Source organism: Equus asinus, chromosome 25, assembly GCF_041296235.1.
Source record: "Equus asinus isolate D_3611 breed Donkey chromosome 25, EquAss-T2T_v2, whole genome shotgun sequence".
Lineage (NCBI taxonomy): Eukaryota > Metazoa > Chordata > Mammalia > Perissodactyla > Equidae > Equus > Equus asinus.
This window is the reverse complement of record NC_091814.1, coordinates 46,436,527-46,450,527: the sequence shown is the minus strand read 5'-3', so window position 1 is coordinate 46,450,527 and position 14,001 is coordinate 46,436,527. Positions and strand designations below refer to the sequence as shown.

Sequence of the window (14,001 nt, the reverse complement as noted above, 5' to 3'; positions counted from 1 at the left end):
ACTTATCTTGCTTTCTCATTGCCAGAAGAGAGTGCTAATTTGGAGTGATGACTGGAGTGTCACTGCAAATAAAAGACCACAAATACTTTAGGCTCTTTTCATATCAAGATTACAGACCTAGAAGTAGGGCTTTTGCCTCGTGTTTTCTCTCTTTGGGGGGAGGTGGAAGGGTGGTAATACTTGTATTCAAAATGCAACACAACGACTGAAAATCACAATGGCTTTTTTCCTTATGTGGGAGTTCACAGACTCTGTGTACAGTCAAATCTGATTTTCACTCAGGATCCTGCAGCCTCAGAACACTTTCAAATGAATTTGCCCTTTCAGCTTTTCTGTTTATGCATGATATATATACAGTTGCCTTATGAACATCCTCTTCCTCTCCCTTGAGATGAGATGCAAATATAATATGCAGAGATTCTTAACAGTTTTTCTTCCATCAATGCTCTGTTAAGCGATACTATTCAACTGTCCAATTTCTCCACTCCTTCTTACTTCCTTCAAACCATCCCAAAGTCTTCATATACTTCCCCACAGTACCCTCTGATTTAAATACAAAAGAGAGAAAATAATTGAAGTGCTGGCATTTTTGTCGTTTAACTTATTGAGCCATAGTGGCTTTCTTGATATGCATAATCATTCTTCTATTAAAACCACTTTATAATAGATTTTCTTCTTTGATCAAGCTTCTATTCTTTCTGGATCTCGGAGTTACAAGCATTTCATTTTTGTCTGGATTTGATTCATCAGGAGAGTCCCCCAATTTGACCAGAGTGTTCATTTACCTTAATATAGACACAAATCTACGCTGATGTGGGTAATATGTGAGAGCCCACACAAAGCTATTCAAACACAGGTTCCAAGATGATCTTTTTTTTTTTTAAGATTGACAGTTGAGCTAACATCTGTTGCCAATGTTCTTTTTTTTTCTTCTTCTTCTTCTCCTCAAAGCCCCCCAGTACATAGCCGTATATTCTAATTGTAAATGCCTCTGGTTGTGCTATGTGGGATACTGCCTCAGCATGGCTTCAGCATGGCCTGATAAGCGGTGCCAGGATCCAAACCAGAGAAACTCTGGGCCGCCAAAGTGGAGTGCATGAACTTAACCACTCGGCCACGGGGTCAGCCCCCAAGATGATCTTTAAAGGTTTTAAATAAATGCCATTTGTAAACCCAACAGTTTTTGTCCTTGACCTTTCTTTCAGCATGTGGTTTTTCAGAACTGACTTGGTAAAAATATAGGTAAATATGTCTAAAAAAGAATGAATACAAAATCACAACCTATCAATAAGAGGTCTTACTCTTTAAACTAAAATGCTACAATTAGCTCTCCCTGCATTCTACAAAGGATCTAAGCTTGAGTGAATTAGTTGTTTGAATTGTACTTGCAAGACAGATAATAAACAACTTTGTGACCTAATATTCTCATTTTACCATTGTCTCATTTTACTATCTTACAGAGATAGTAAAAAAAAAAAAAACCAAACTTCTATCATCATCACATAACCATTTGTTGAGCACTATGGCTAGTTACTGTGCTAAGGACTTTATACAAATTATTTCACTAAATCCACACAGTAACCTATTGAGGAAAATACTATTTTTATCCTCAATTTACAAAGAGAAAACATGGTCTTAGAGAGACTTAATTTGTTCAAAGCCACACCTATGGAACAGCAAAGCTACAAATCCACTTGTGAAGACTGATGCAATACACCAGTCGTTGATGTGCAGCATATTGATTCAGTAAGCTTGTCACATGCCTTGCGCCGACATGAATATTCAAAATCAGAACAGAAGGAGGAAGGGGTCTTAGGTGAGCATTTGACATGGACAGGGGAGTCTTGGCTCTCATACATTATATATAGATATTACATTTCAAATCTTACATACCTAGATTCTTAAAAGCCTTCTTGCATGCAGAATTTTGTCTATTATATTTCCCTTTAAGTATGATTTCAAGGGATGTCATTAGAGGAAAGGGCTGGGCCACAGAACCAAGGAGAGAGAGAACGTTCTACAGTCAGTATATAAGGCTTGCCAGGCCACTACCTTCCCCCAAAATCCCAATCTAAGATCTGGGAGATAGGAGTTTCTTTATCACAAGGGAACAGTTTCAAGATCATCCAGTTAAACCCAAATCTTCTCTTTCCTCCCCACTGGTATCCTTGCTTAGGAATGCCAAATCCCTTTCTAATCCTAAACTATAAAGATCAATATCAATAGATATAGTCACAATCTATGATTAATAGAATAATGGGGTCATTATTTCAATAAAATATCATATTATCTTCATATACTTCAATTTTTTTGATTCATTCAAACAAATACCAGCTCTTAACTAACTTACCTAATAGAAGGAAATGAACTATACTGCTAATCAAAAGGAGTTCTAGATTTGGTAGCTTGACATATTTTCAATTCCAAAATTCTTAAGCTTTATAAATAGATTTTTCTGAATAAATAATGGAAACATTCCATACTGAAGATTTTTTATAATCATTCTAAGACAAGGTGGACCAGATTTTTTTATGGCAAACTCATGGTGCTCTAAGTGTTGGACACTTCCTATACCTTATGACGAGATTTTAAAAGGGGTAGTATAAACTGAACAGAAGACACGAGTACATATAAAATTCAAATGTTATCTAAAAAAAGAGCTTAATATGATCATGAATATAAACAAAATATATCAGCCCAATAATTTTACCATTGGAATCTGTCTCTACCAAATAAATATGAACATTAGCATTCGTTAAAAATATTTTGGTATAAACTGCTTCTCTCTCTGGCAAAAGAGCCATGTACACATATAGATTGGTCTAGCAAGTACAATTTTCTTTGTAGAGCTTCTTCTAAGAAGCTTTACCATTTCTAAAGGCTAACTTAATACGTCAACAACTCAGACTTCAAAGTAGTCGGAAATCATGTCTAAGTATCAGTTTAGAAGGATACATGTGTGTAGACCAACACACACACACACACACACAGAGGAAGGAAAAGGAAGAAGATTCACCTCCACCAGAATCACCAGAACCTCACGTTTTCTCCCTGCCCCAAACTTTTTTTTCTGTTAAGAATTAATCTTTTTTGGGGGCTGGCCCTGTGGCCGAGTGGTTAAGTTCTTGCCCTCCGCTTTGGCGGCCCAGGGTTTTGCTGGTTCGGATCCTGGGTGCGGACATGCCACCACTCATCAAGCCATGCTGAGGTGGCGTCCCACATGCCACAGCTAGAAGGACCCACAACTAAAAATATACAACTGTGTACCAAGGAGCTTTGGGGAGAAAAGGGAAAAATAAAATCTTAAAAAAAAAAAAAAAGAATTAATCTTTTGATTTGGTATCCAAAGGAACTTGTGTTCACAATTAGAGCACACACAATACCAGCTGTTCTCAGGGGTGGATATTAAAAATATTTAACAACAGGCACAGGCATCAACCTATCATAAAAAACTAGTACAACTCTACCATTACATACCTTATTGTCCCTGATTTTAGCATATCCTTGGCCATAAAAATATAGTTCCACCCAATTTTTAAGTATAATAATATAGGTAGACATAGTAAATATCCATCTTATATTATAATGGGATTTAAAATTTATATTGTGAGGATCAAAGTCTGACCTTCCAGAAAAGCTCAAACAGCCAAAGAAGGATGTGCAACTAACGGTATTGGTGCAGTGTACAAAATAACTCATATTCAAATTTATATTCAGATTTAAGTTCAGCTTTAGTTAACATAATCAGCTTTGATTTGTTATGTACGAGGATCACTGGATTCCTATAGTCACACATCTGATCTGAGTAGAAGCCAGCCATCATCTGCTACATTGACTAGAGTTTGTGGAGAACATAGTTTTAAGGGGCACATACGATATGGCAGCAAAGGGTGAGGACACACGTGCAGTTACACGGAAGAAGAAACAGAAGAACATGGCAGCCAATAGACTCAAAAAGATGGGCGCACTATAAAGGATTTAAAAACACAAGGAAAATACTACATTTCTTGGCACTCTGGTGCTGTTACCACACCTCAGTGCATTAGAAATGCCACTGCAGCTCCCCCCCCGCTCCGTGCCACTCCCTCAACTTACAGCAGAACATACACCATGAAAAACTAAGATTTCAAATTTAGTACCAAGAAGTTAATAGTTAGTAGCCAGCTCTTCCCTGGAAATGATCATTTCTGAAATTTGGTTACAGACTTATAAGATTACATAAACTGTATTTTGGAAAAGTCACTTTCTTAATGACAAATCAATTCTTAATGAGAAAAATTTCATGGGAGGTACCTCTGATTAGCTTCTTTATAACTAAAATATTGATTAACCTTTCTCATAACCCTGGATTAATTAAGCTAATGTAGCCCCTCAGAAAAATAATATTTCTGTATTCATTTCACTTCCTGGCTGTGGGTCCTTTAATCAAACAAACAAACAATAACCTATTTTCAAAAACCGTAAGAAACCTCAAAAACCAGTTAAGATGGATGTAGAAGTAACCTCACATGTTTGTCTATTAATAAATCCAGTACACTTAATCAGCAGAGATATTAAACAAGATGGCAAGGAGAGCGGGACTTTGAGTGTTGGTTTTAAAGGTTGTATGGAGGGGAACGATCAGACTTAGCCATCTGTCCTAAGCCAGACAGAGACCTCCATGTTTATGTAGGATCACTGCAATTTGTAGACAAAAGACATTTTTTCATTTGTCTACATGGTTAGTTCCTGCAGGTTCCATTTTTGTTGTGCTTCATCATTAAGAAGACTTTTGTTATCCAGTCTTTTCTATACCAACTTCCTGACTGCATCAAATTCTCATTTAAATACACTTTAATGCATTCAAATAAACTATTAAAAAAAAAAAACCCAGGATCCAGATAACAGAAAAAGAACCATTAAAAAGGCACATTTAGAATACAAGGTCAAAGTGATCTTTTCAGGGAGAAAAGGTTGTAATGAACATGTACAAGGGAAGGATTGAGATACTCAAAAATATCACATACATTCACCACCTTTCCTTCATTCTCAATGCCTTCCAAAGTCTCCTCTCGTCTTACCAAGCAGCCCTAGTCAACGTGATTTTCCTTGCCACACAGCACTCAAATATTACCTCCAGACACCTACAACTTCCCTCCCATGTCAATACCTCTAAGACCTTGGATGCTTGCAATGGCATCTCTGACAGGGAAAAATGACTGTACTGCTGATTAATATTGAGGTGGACCTCTGAGCATGACACTGTGTATTTCCAAAGGCACCATTTCCAAGTTCCTCCAGAATATTCTGGCAAAGCTGTTTCAGGAGTTCTGCACTATTTTAGGGATAGCATGTAACAAGGTACAAACAACAATGAATTTACAACATGAAGCCCTGCAATTTTGGTTCTGCCATAGTACTCTTTAACCCTCTCAGACACTCAATTTCTTCAACTATAAAATAGATAATCTTAGGTACTTCATAGAATTTTTATGAAGACTCAAGGAAAACACAGTAAAGTATCTAAGCAAAAAGGAACTGGCATATTACAGGCAGCAAACAAATAAGTGGCAGTTATTCTTATTAAAATACTATAACCTAAATTTCTTTAAAATTAAAGGGTTGTTGTCTCAAGTATGACTATACTATTCTATCATTCTAGTCACCAGAGTTATGATCTTACGAACTAGATTAAAAACATAAAGTAGGCTCTCCAAGTTAAGTGGACTTAAATTTTAACTTATCTCTAATTCTTTTCTAGAAAACTAAGTAGATCTTATTAAGGCAGCTGCTGTTGATATTTTCTACTCTCAAAGTACTGTAGAAGCAAGGAATACACCTGGGGCAACACTAAAGAAGTACAATTAGAGAAGAATATACTTTAATGGCAGCTGGTAGAGTACTTTCTACAGATGCATCAGTAGCCATGAGAAACCAGAAATCAAGGAGATAAAATGGTTAAGAGAGGAATAGAAAAGTAGGGATTGGGTTGAGAAAGGATGACAGATTCAGATAAGTAGGAGAGAAAGGACAAGATAGAAATATATGAGGAACAAACAGGAGCACAAGTTCAGAGTTAAGAATAGGAACAGTACAGAACAATTCAGAAACTTTCTTCATAGATGTTTTGTGTCAGAAAATAGGAAGAAGGTCGGACAAGGAGCATTATGCCAGATTCTTGAAAATCTAGAACACAGGTGATAGTTTAGATATGATGCCTAAGATCAAACACATGAGGAAAGAGGAATAATTAAAGGAGCAGAGAGAGGAGTGACCTTTAAAAATTACACTATGATTAATCTATATTTATTTTAAAGGCTGATTTCCTAATTAATTACTACAAAATTTGAAATCTGAGCTACTTTTGGATCATTTCTACTATTGTATTTTTTTCTACACTTGGAATTGGATTTTCTTAAGGATCATATTTAACAGTAAGAGTAAAATACAATTTTTAAATTAGATAAAGGTATTTGAAGTGAAACAGATAAAATAATTGACAAGTTCAGTAATACATTTATCAAATTTTCCCCTAATTTTTAATGATGGTCAAATATACAAGTTGTAGTGACATATAAATACTGAGTTTGAAAGAAACTTTTCTGAATGACCTAGGGGTCAATTTAATAAGCAAGGTCTGACTCTATCTGAATTCTCTGTGTACTGATTAAGGACATGTGGTAGCAGTGTACAAAGGTAGACTGAAGGGGATATAAAGGGATTTAACCTACGGCAGGGTGGGGTGGAGGAAGGAACAAGAATGAGGAGATGAAAAGTACAAATGAATGAAAAGAGACAAATATAGGAGATATTTCAAAGAAACTATTATTGTTGTTTGATGAATAATTACAGGGAAGATACAAAGAGATGCAACAATAATAATTTGGGAGTTTTAGGCTTAAATGACTTCGAAGAATGACAAAGCCAAAAGGAAACAAGGATGTTAATATGTCAAAGGTTGAAAGAAAAAAAATCAAAGGAATAGCATGTTATAATAAATTTCTTTTGGTTGTACACAATAAATTCCCAAAGAGCTCACTGTCTGATTTAAATTAACCTCACTTCTTTCTATGGTCATTTAGGGTCTTTGAAAATTTAGTTAGATAAAATTTATTTTGTTAATTCAACAAATCCTTAGAAAACAAATAGAAGAAGAAATTTCTAAAACTGGTATTTTATAGCACTTCATTACACAGGAATCCCATGGGCACGGTGTTAAAAATGGAGGTTCTGGAGCTTTCGGGTTGGTGAACACATTAAAGTGATGGGAAGGTGGCTTGCCCAGAGAGGGCATGGAAGCCCCACACCACCATCCCCACCAACACCTTTCCTTATGCATCTTTTCTATTTGCTTATTCCTGAGTTGTATCCTTTATAATAAATTGGTAAACATTTGGTCAAATTTGGCTGATGAAACATCAGGACGTACTGCCTTCTGGGAGACAGATCTTTGACTCCAGCTTTAAGATCCTGATGTACTACAAGCACTACAAGAATGTTCTAGCCTTTATTTTTGCTGTTGAGGAGATCAACAAGCTCCAGCCTATTATCCAATCTTTCCCTTGGAGTTGGTCTTTACATCTTCCAAAGTGACGAACTTCAAAAAAGATCTTGGGGAGCCTCCTTATGTGGCTCTTAGAAGGTCTTGAGACGGTACCTAATTACTCCCATGAAAGGAAGAACAAGTCTGTAGCAGCTATTGTTGGAAACACTTTGGAAATACTTCTTTTTCGTCCCAGATGGAAACACTGTTGGAGCTCTACAAATTCTCACAGGTGGGATCAAGACAGGATGTATCAGGGATAGAATCTTTGCTTCTCCCATGTAATTATAGGCTATTTAGTAAAATGAAAAAAGAGAACTATGCATACCATAAAGAAAAAACAACAATAACAAAATGTTGGTTCCTGAGTCCCACCCTCAAAACTCTAACTTATTAAATCTGAGGTTTAGAAATTTGCATTTTTAATACATACCTCAGGGAATTAGTAATTTCAAAGTAGATGATCAGTAAACCATACTTTGAAAAAAACTAGTATAGATATTGGAACCTGTCTATAAATGTTGAACTCAGAGAAAGGAGAAATGTGTGTTTTTCTGCTATTGGTCATGGGGCTGGTGAGAGGGAGTGGAGAGGAAAGATTTACTTATTCATTTTTTAAAAAAAATTGTGTGCCAATTTACCAGATTTCATGCAAGGCAAAGTGAATACCAAGATAAATAAGAATTTTTAACCTAAGTAAGTTTTTGAGTTTAGTGAGAATAATTATACATGTAAAGCTTATTTGTAATGCTTTTACAAATCTATATAAATTTATTTGGTTAAAAAAGATATTAAATTTAATACTGGAACTTGAATTACACAAACGGTTCACAGAAATTTAGTATGAAAGTTAACTTCACAAATGGAAATCTATGAGAATTTAAAATGAAATAGAACGAGAAGCTGAGAACTGGGCTGTTACTGTACTAGTGTAGTTTACATATACTAGTAAATGTCCTATTCTTCTCTTTACTCTCATCCTCCCATTCTCATATTTTAAACTAGTCCATATACATGAAATCAGTACAACTTCACAAAATGCAGTTTTGAACTCTTCGCCTACATTTTCAAGTGACATTATACCCCCAAAGGATAAAAGTAAAACTGAGGTAAACAGTCGGTTAACACGATGAAAATTAATTCAGAAAATGATGACTTTTACTGTACGTGGAGTTCTTGAACATTACACATTTTTTTAACATTTACTGTTTATTAGGTGATGGGAAGAAGAGATAAAAGCTGTTTTTATGGGACAACTTTGTAAGATTTAGAGTTATAGAAAAATATAATGGGCTTCCTGGTGAAACAGGAGCTCCCTATCACCAGAAGTACTGAAAAAGTGTGAAGAATACCCCATCAGATACATAAATCACCTCTATGAAGGGCAAAAGGTAAGACTAGATCAATCTAACGGTAGTTATCTACCCAATGAACACTTTACTATTTTTGTGGCTACAAAACTCAGCACTGTACTTAAAGGGCTTCCAGTCTAATGGAATTACAATATGTAACAAAGAGAAGTGCAGGAAAGGATATCTGGGCACAGTGTGCAGCAAGGTCAAAGGTTAAACAACAACGACGAGAAACCAACATAGGGTGTTTGAGGATCTATCAGTAGTTCAATGTTGCTGGAGTGTAAAAAGGGCCTATGCAAGTGGGAGGTGATCATGCTGAAGAGGTAGGTGATGGCCTGATGAAGGGACAGGAGAGGGGGCATTAAATATCACATAAAGAAGCTTAGATTTTATTCTGTGACCATCAAGACACTACTGAAGGATTTTAACAGTGCAAGTGCAGATAAAAGAGCCTAGCACTATTCAGAAGTAATGGCAGGGAATGATGAAAGTCTAAACTTGTAGTAAGTGGCAGAGTAGCAGGGGTAGAAAAAAATGATGAATTCAAGACATATTAAAAAGAAAATCATCAGATTTATGCTTAGATACATACCAAAATTGATTTTACATTGATAAGATTCCAGTCTCTAATGGTGAAAACTTCGTACTTAAATAAATTTGATTTTAAATGTACAGAATGCTAAAGAATAGGGCTATGCTTAATAAAACTAAACTACCTCAACATTTTACAAGTTATAATAAAACACAGCAATAGTCTATATTGTTTGAATTTCTATAGCAATCCTCTGGGTTCATAAGTAGAATGCCAAATTGGCATAAATATATCTTCATATCTGTCAGTTGCATATAAGAAGTCTGGCAAATTTTTATAGAAACATTCCTTATTTGAGACTAAAAAATTAAAAAGTTCTTAATGGTTAAGATCACGTCATATCAAAACTTCTGGATAGCCTAAATATTTCCTCCATATTTTAAAAATTCGTGCCCTTGGCTAAATTTGTATGAAGGCTAGAAAACAAATTTCAAGTAGATGATTTCATTGCTACTGACAATTCAGAGACTTAATTATCTTTTGTAATTGAGATTACTTTTGTCACTATACTGAATGATATATGTTCAGTCTAGCGGCGGGGCTGGGAGGCGTTGGTCACAGATGGATACATATTATAAGCCATACTTCAAGAAAGGCTAATCATCCCAAAAATATTATAAGAAATGAAATATTATTTACTATTAACACAGTTCTGAAATAAGCTAACAACACACAAATTTAAACAGCAAAAAGTAAGTCTAAGATAATTAAAAGTGACTATTAAAAAACCCTTATATTTATATCTGTAGAAGTAATACAAATGTTAAAAAGTAGAGAACTGAACAAGCTGGAAAGAACAATGCTCCTAGGCTTACAATAAGAAAAAAGCTGGAAAACTATAAATTAATGACATTTCTTGAACGTATTAAAGAACTGAATCACTGGTAAAACAACATAAAATCAGGAGAAACTGGTACCTGTAGGGAGAGACAATACCAGAGTATTTGCTTACCTGACACAGAAACAGCTGGATAAGCCAATAGAAAGATTAAGCTCAAGTTTAACAAAATGCTACAGGATGGCTAGCATGAGAGTGTGAGGCCCCTGCAGTCATAAAAATTGGGGGTAGGGAAGTAGCACCCTTTTGCAAACTGTTCCTCCATGAACCCCATCAAGAAAGACTGGAGAGAATCTTGAGAAAACTTCTCATGTGGTGTTAGCTGGAGGAAGGAAACAGCAACTGTTCCCTAAACATCACCCAGAGCCACTCTACTATGTTCCCTACACAACAAAAGGATTAGTCTGTAGGAGAAAGGGAGGGGCAAAAAAATTATAGCCTGAGGGCACTGGTAGAAACCTACTGCAGCTGGGAGAGAGGAACAGGAAACAAAAAAGCTTTACTCTTGGTCAAGGAGCAGCACCATATGCCAGATCCAGCATTACAATTGGAAGAAGGGCAGAAATAATTGGGAAGTCCACACCCCCAAGAAATAGGTTCACAGTATCTGCCTCAGACTGAGGATTAATCAGAACATCAGAGAACATCTCTCCTCCCACAACCACCCTCACCACCTAACAAGCACTGAGGAAAAAACCCAAAGGAATACAGGAAGGACTGCTGCAAGAGACAGATTCCTTCTGGGAAACAGTGAAGAGGGAGGACTGAAAACCCAACAGAAAGAACACAGCGAGAATATTCCTCTAACAAAGTAGTCCACATTCTAAACACAAAGTATTAATAGGAAAAATGGAAACTTGCAGTGTACTGAGGATAATCACAACAACAACAAACTTCAAAACAACAATCATGACTAAATTAACACAAACCCCACATTGAAAGTCTGCGGAATGAAAAGCATGTTTATCTCCAAGCATGAAAAATATTTACCTCAGTATCAAATGTCCCATACAATATGTCTGGTTTTCAACCAAAGATTACAAAGCATTCAGGGAAAAAAACAGTCTGAAAAGTCAAAGCAATCATCAAACCAGACTCAGGTATGACACAGATGATGGGACTATTTGAAATAAAATAATTATGATTAATGTGTTAAAGAGTCTAATGAAAAAGGTAGGAAAAAATATACTATCAGATAAGCAATTTCAGCAGAAAGATTTAAACTATGAGAAGGAATCAAATAGAAATGCTAACAATAAAAAACACAGTAACAGGGTGAACAATGCCTTTAATGATATGATCAGTACACTTGACAGAGCTGAGGAAAGAATAAGTGAACCTGAAGATAGGGCAATAGAAATCACCCAAACTAAAACACAAAGGGAAATAAGAGTAAAAAAAAAAAAAATAAAACAGAACAGAACAGATTAACCAAGAGCTGTGGGACAATATTAAGTAGGCTAACATACACATAATAATTGGAATTCTGGAAGTGAGAATGAAGCAGAAGAAATAATAACCAAGAATTTTCCAAAATTAATGACAGAGACAAAACCCATGTCCAAGTGGGACTTAGAACACCAAGCAGGACAAGCACCATTAAAACCCACACTTCAAGGGGCCGGTCCCGTGGCCGAGTAGTTAAGTTCGTGCGCTCTGCTTTGGCAGCCCAGGGTTTCACTGGTTTGGATCCTGGGCACACTCATCAAGCCATGCTGAGGTGGCGTCCCACATAGCAGAGCCAGAAGGACCTACAACTAGAATAAACAACTAGGTATTGGGGGACTTTGGGGAGAAGAAGAAAAAGGAAAAAAAAGGAAGATTGACAACAGATGTTAGCTTAGCTGCCAATCTTTAAAAAAAAAAAAACAGGGGCCGGCCCAGTGGCGCAGTGGTTAAGTGCACACGTTCTGCTTCAATGGCCCAGGGTTCACCAGTTTGGATCCTGGGTGCGGACATGGCACTGCGTGGCATGCCATGCTGTGGTAGGCATCCCACATATAAAGTGAATACGATGTGGGCCAGAAATCTGGATTTATACAAATAAATGATGAGCACTGGAAATAAAATTAAGGTAAAATAACATTTACTCTTTTATTTTTAATTGCATGAAATGATACTATAAAAAATAGTAACGTAATCTGTTTACATGTGTAAAAGTAAAATACATGACAAGAACAGCACAAAGGATAACGTGAAGGAATTGGAAATACACTGTTATAAGGTCTTATACTACCTTTGAAGTAGTGTATAATATTATTTGAAGACAGACTCAGGTTGTTTTAAAATGCATACTGTAAACTTCAAGACATCACCAAAATAAATTTTAAAGAAAGGTATATTTAATAAGTTCCTAGAGTAATAAAAAGTTATCACAAACAATGTTCAATTACGTCCAGAGAAGGAAGAAAAAGTGGAAAAAAAAAACTAAATAAATGAAAAAAATAGGTAGGAGGCAGGAAAATGGTAGATTTTAATAAAAACATATCAATAATCATACACTAGTTAAAAGGCAAAAATCATCAATTGGGTAAAAGAGCAAGACCCAAACTATACCTATCTAGATGAAATCCACTTTACTTATTTTTTTTGAGGAAGCTTAGCCCTGAGCTAACATCTGCTGCCAATCCTCCTCTTTTTGCTGAGGAAGATTGGCCCTGAGCTAACGTCTGTGTCCATCTTGCACTACTTTATATGTGGGACACCTGCTACAGCATGGCTTGATAAGCAGTGTGTAGGTCCATGCTCCGGATCCGAACCGGTGAACCCTGGGCTATCGAAGCAGAACACATGAACCTAACCGCTGTGCCACTGGGCTGGCCCTAAGAAATCTGCTTTAAAGATAAATATGTAGATAAATTGAAAGTAAAAGGATGGAGAAAGTTGTATCATGCAAATACTAAACAAAAGAAAGCTGGTAGCTATAATAATTTCAGAGAAAGCAGAGTTAAGAACAGGAATATTTTCAGGGATAAAGAAGGACGTTACCTTATGATAAAGGGGTTATTTCCCCCAAGAAGGCATGGCAATCCTGAATGTACGCACATAACAATAGTGCATTGAAATACTTTTGCAAAAACTGATAGATCTAAAAGGAGAAATAGAAAATTCACAATTACAGATGGAGACTTCAATATCCCTCTCAATAACTGATGCAGGAAGTTGGGAGAAAATTCTTGTAAGGGAATATGATAATTACAGCACAAAAGTGGCAGAAGGGAAGGTAGCTATATTGGATCAGAGTTTTATATTTTACGGGATTATATTAGTATTAATCTGAAGTAAAGTATGATAAGTTAAGATGCACACTGTAATTCCTAGAGCAACCATTACAAAAATAAATAGTAAAAAAAAAAAAACACAACACTGAAATAAGAAAGGCATATTGAAAAGTATACAACAAAGCACTCAAATATAAACAGAGAAACAAAAAGACAGGGCACATTTAGAAAATAAAGACCAAAATGGCAAATGTAAATGAAATCAGATCAATATTTACATTAAAAGTGAATGGTCAAAACACGCCAATCGAAAGGCAAAGATTGTAAGACTCAATAAAAAAGAAACATTCAAGTATATGCCATCCATTAGAGATACACCTTACATTAAAAAATATTAAGAGGTTGAAATTGAAAGGCATAAAGACATTATACCATACAAACAGTAACCATAAGAAGGCTGGAATTGCCATATT

The 14,001-nt window shown here is 35.8% G+C and overlaps 1 protein-coding gene and 1 non-coding gene across 13 annotated transcripts in view; both read right to left on the bottom strand.

Moving 5' to 3' along the window:
• Nucleotides 1-14,001, bottom strand: part of COP1 (COP1 E3 ubiquitin ligase) — a 237,358-nt gene that overhangs the window by 22,590 nt on the left and 200,767 nt on the right. For 7 of the 12 annotated variants that reach the window (XM_070497937.1, XM_070497940.1, XM_070497938.1 and 4 more), the window contains one exon: nucleotides 13,296-13,395. The exons of the other annotated variants lie outside the window; for them this stretch is intronic. In XM_070497937.1, coding sequence (XP_070354038.1) covers nucleotides 13,297-13,395 — 99 coding nt within the window. In that variant the 3' untranslated portion in view covers nucleotide 13,296. The remainder of the gene's footprint in view (nucleotides 1-13,295; nucleotides 13,396-14,001) is intronic. 12 annotated transcript variants of the gene reach the window in all.
• Nucleotides 4,602-4,742, bottom strand: LOC123280942 (small Cajal body-specific RNA 3). Its single transcript, XR_006520243.1, has one exon. It is a non-coding gene; the product is annotated as a small Cajal body-specific RNA 3 (non-coding RNA).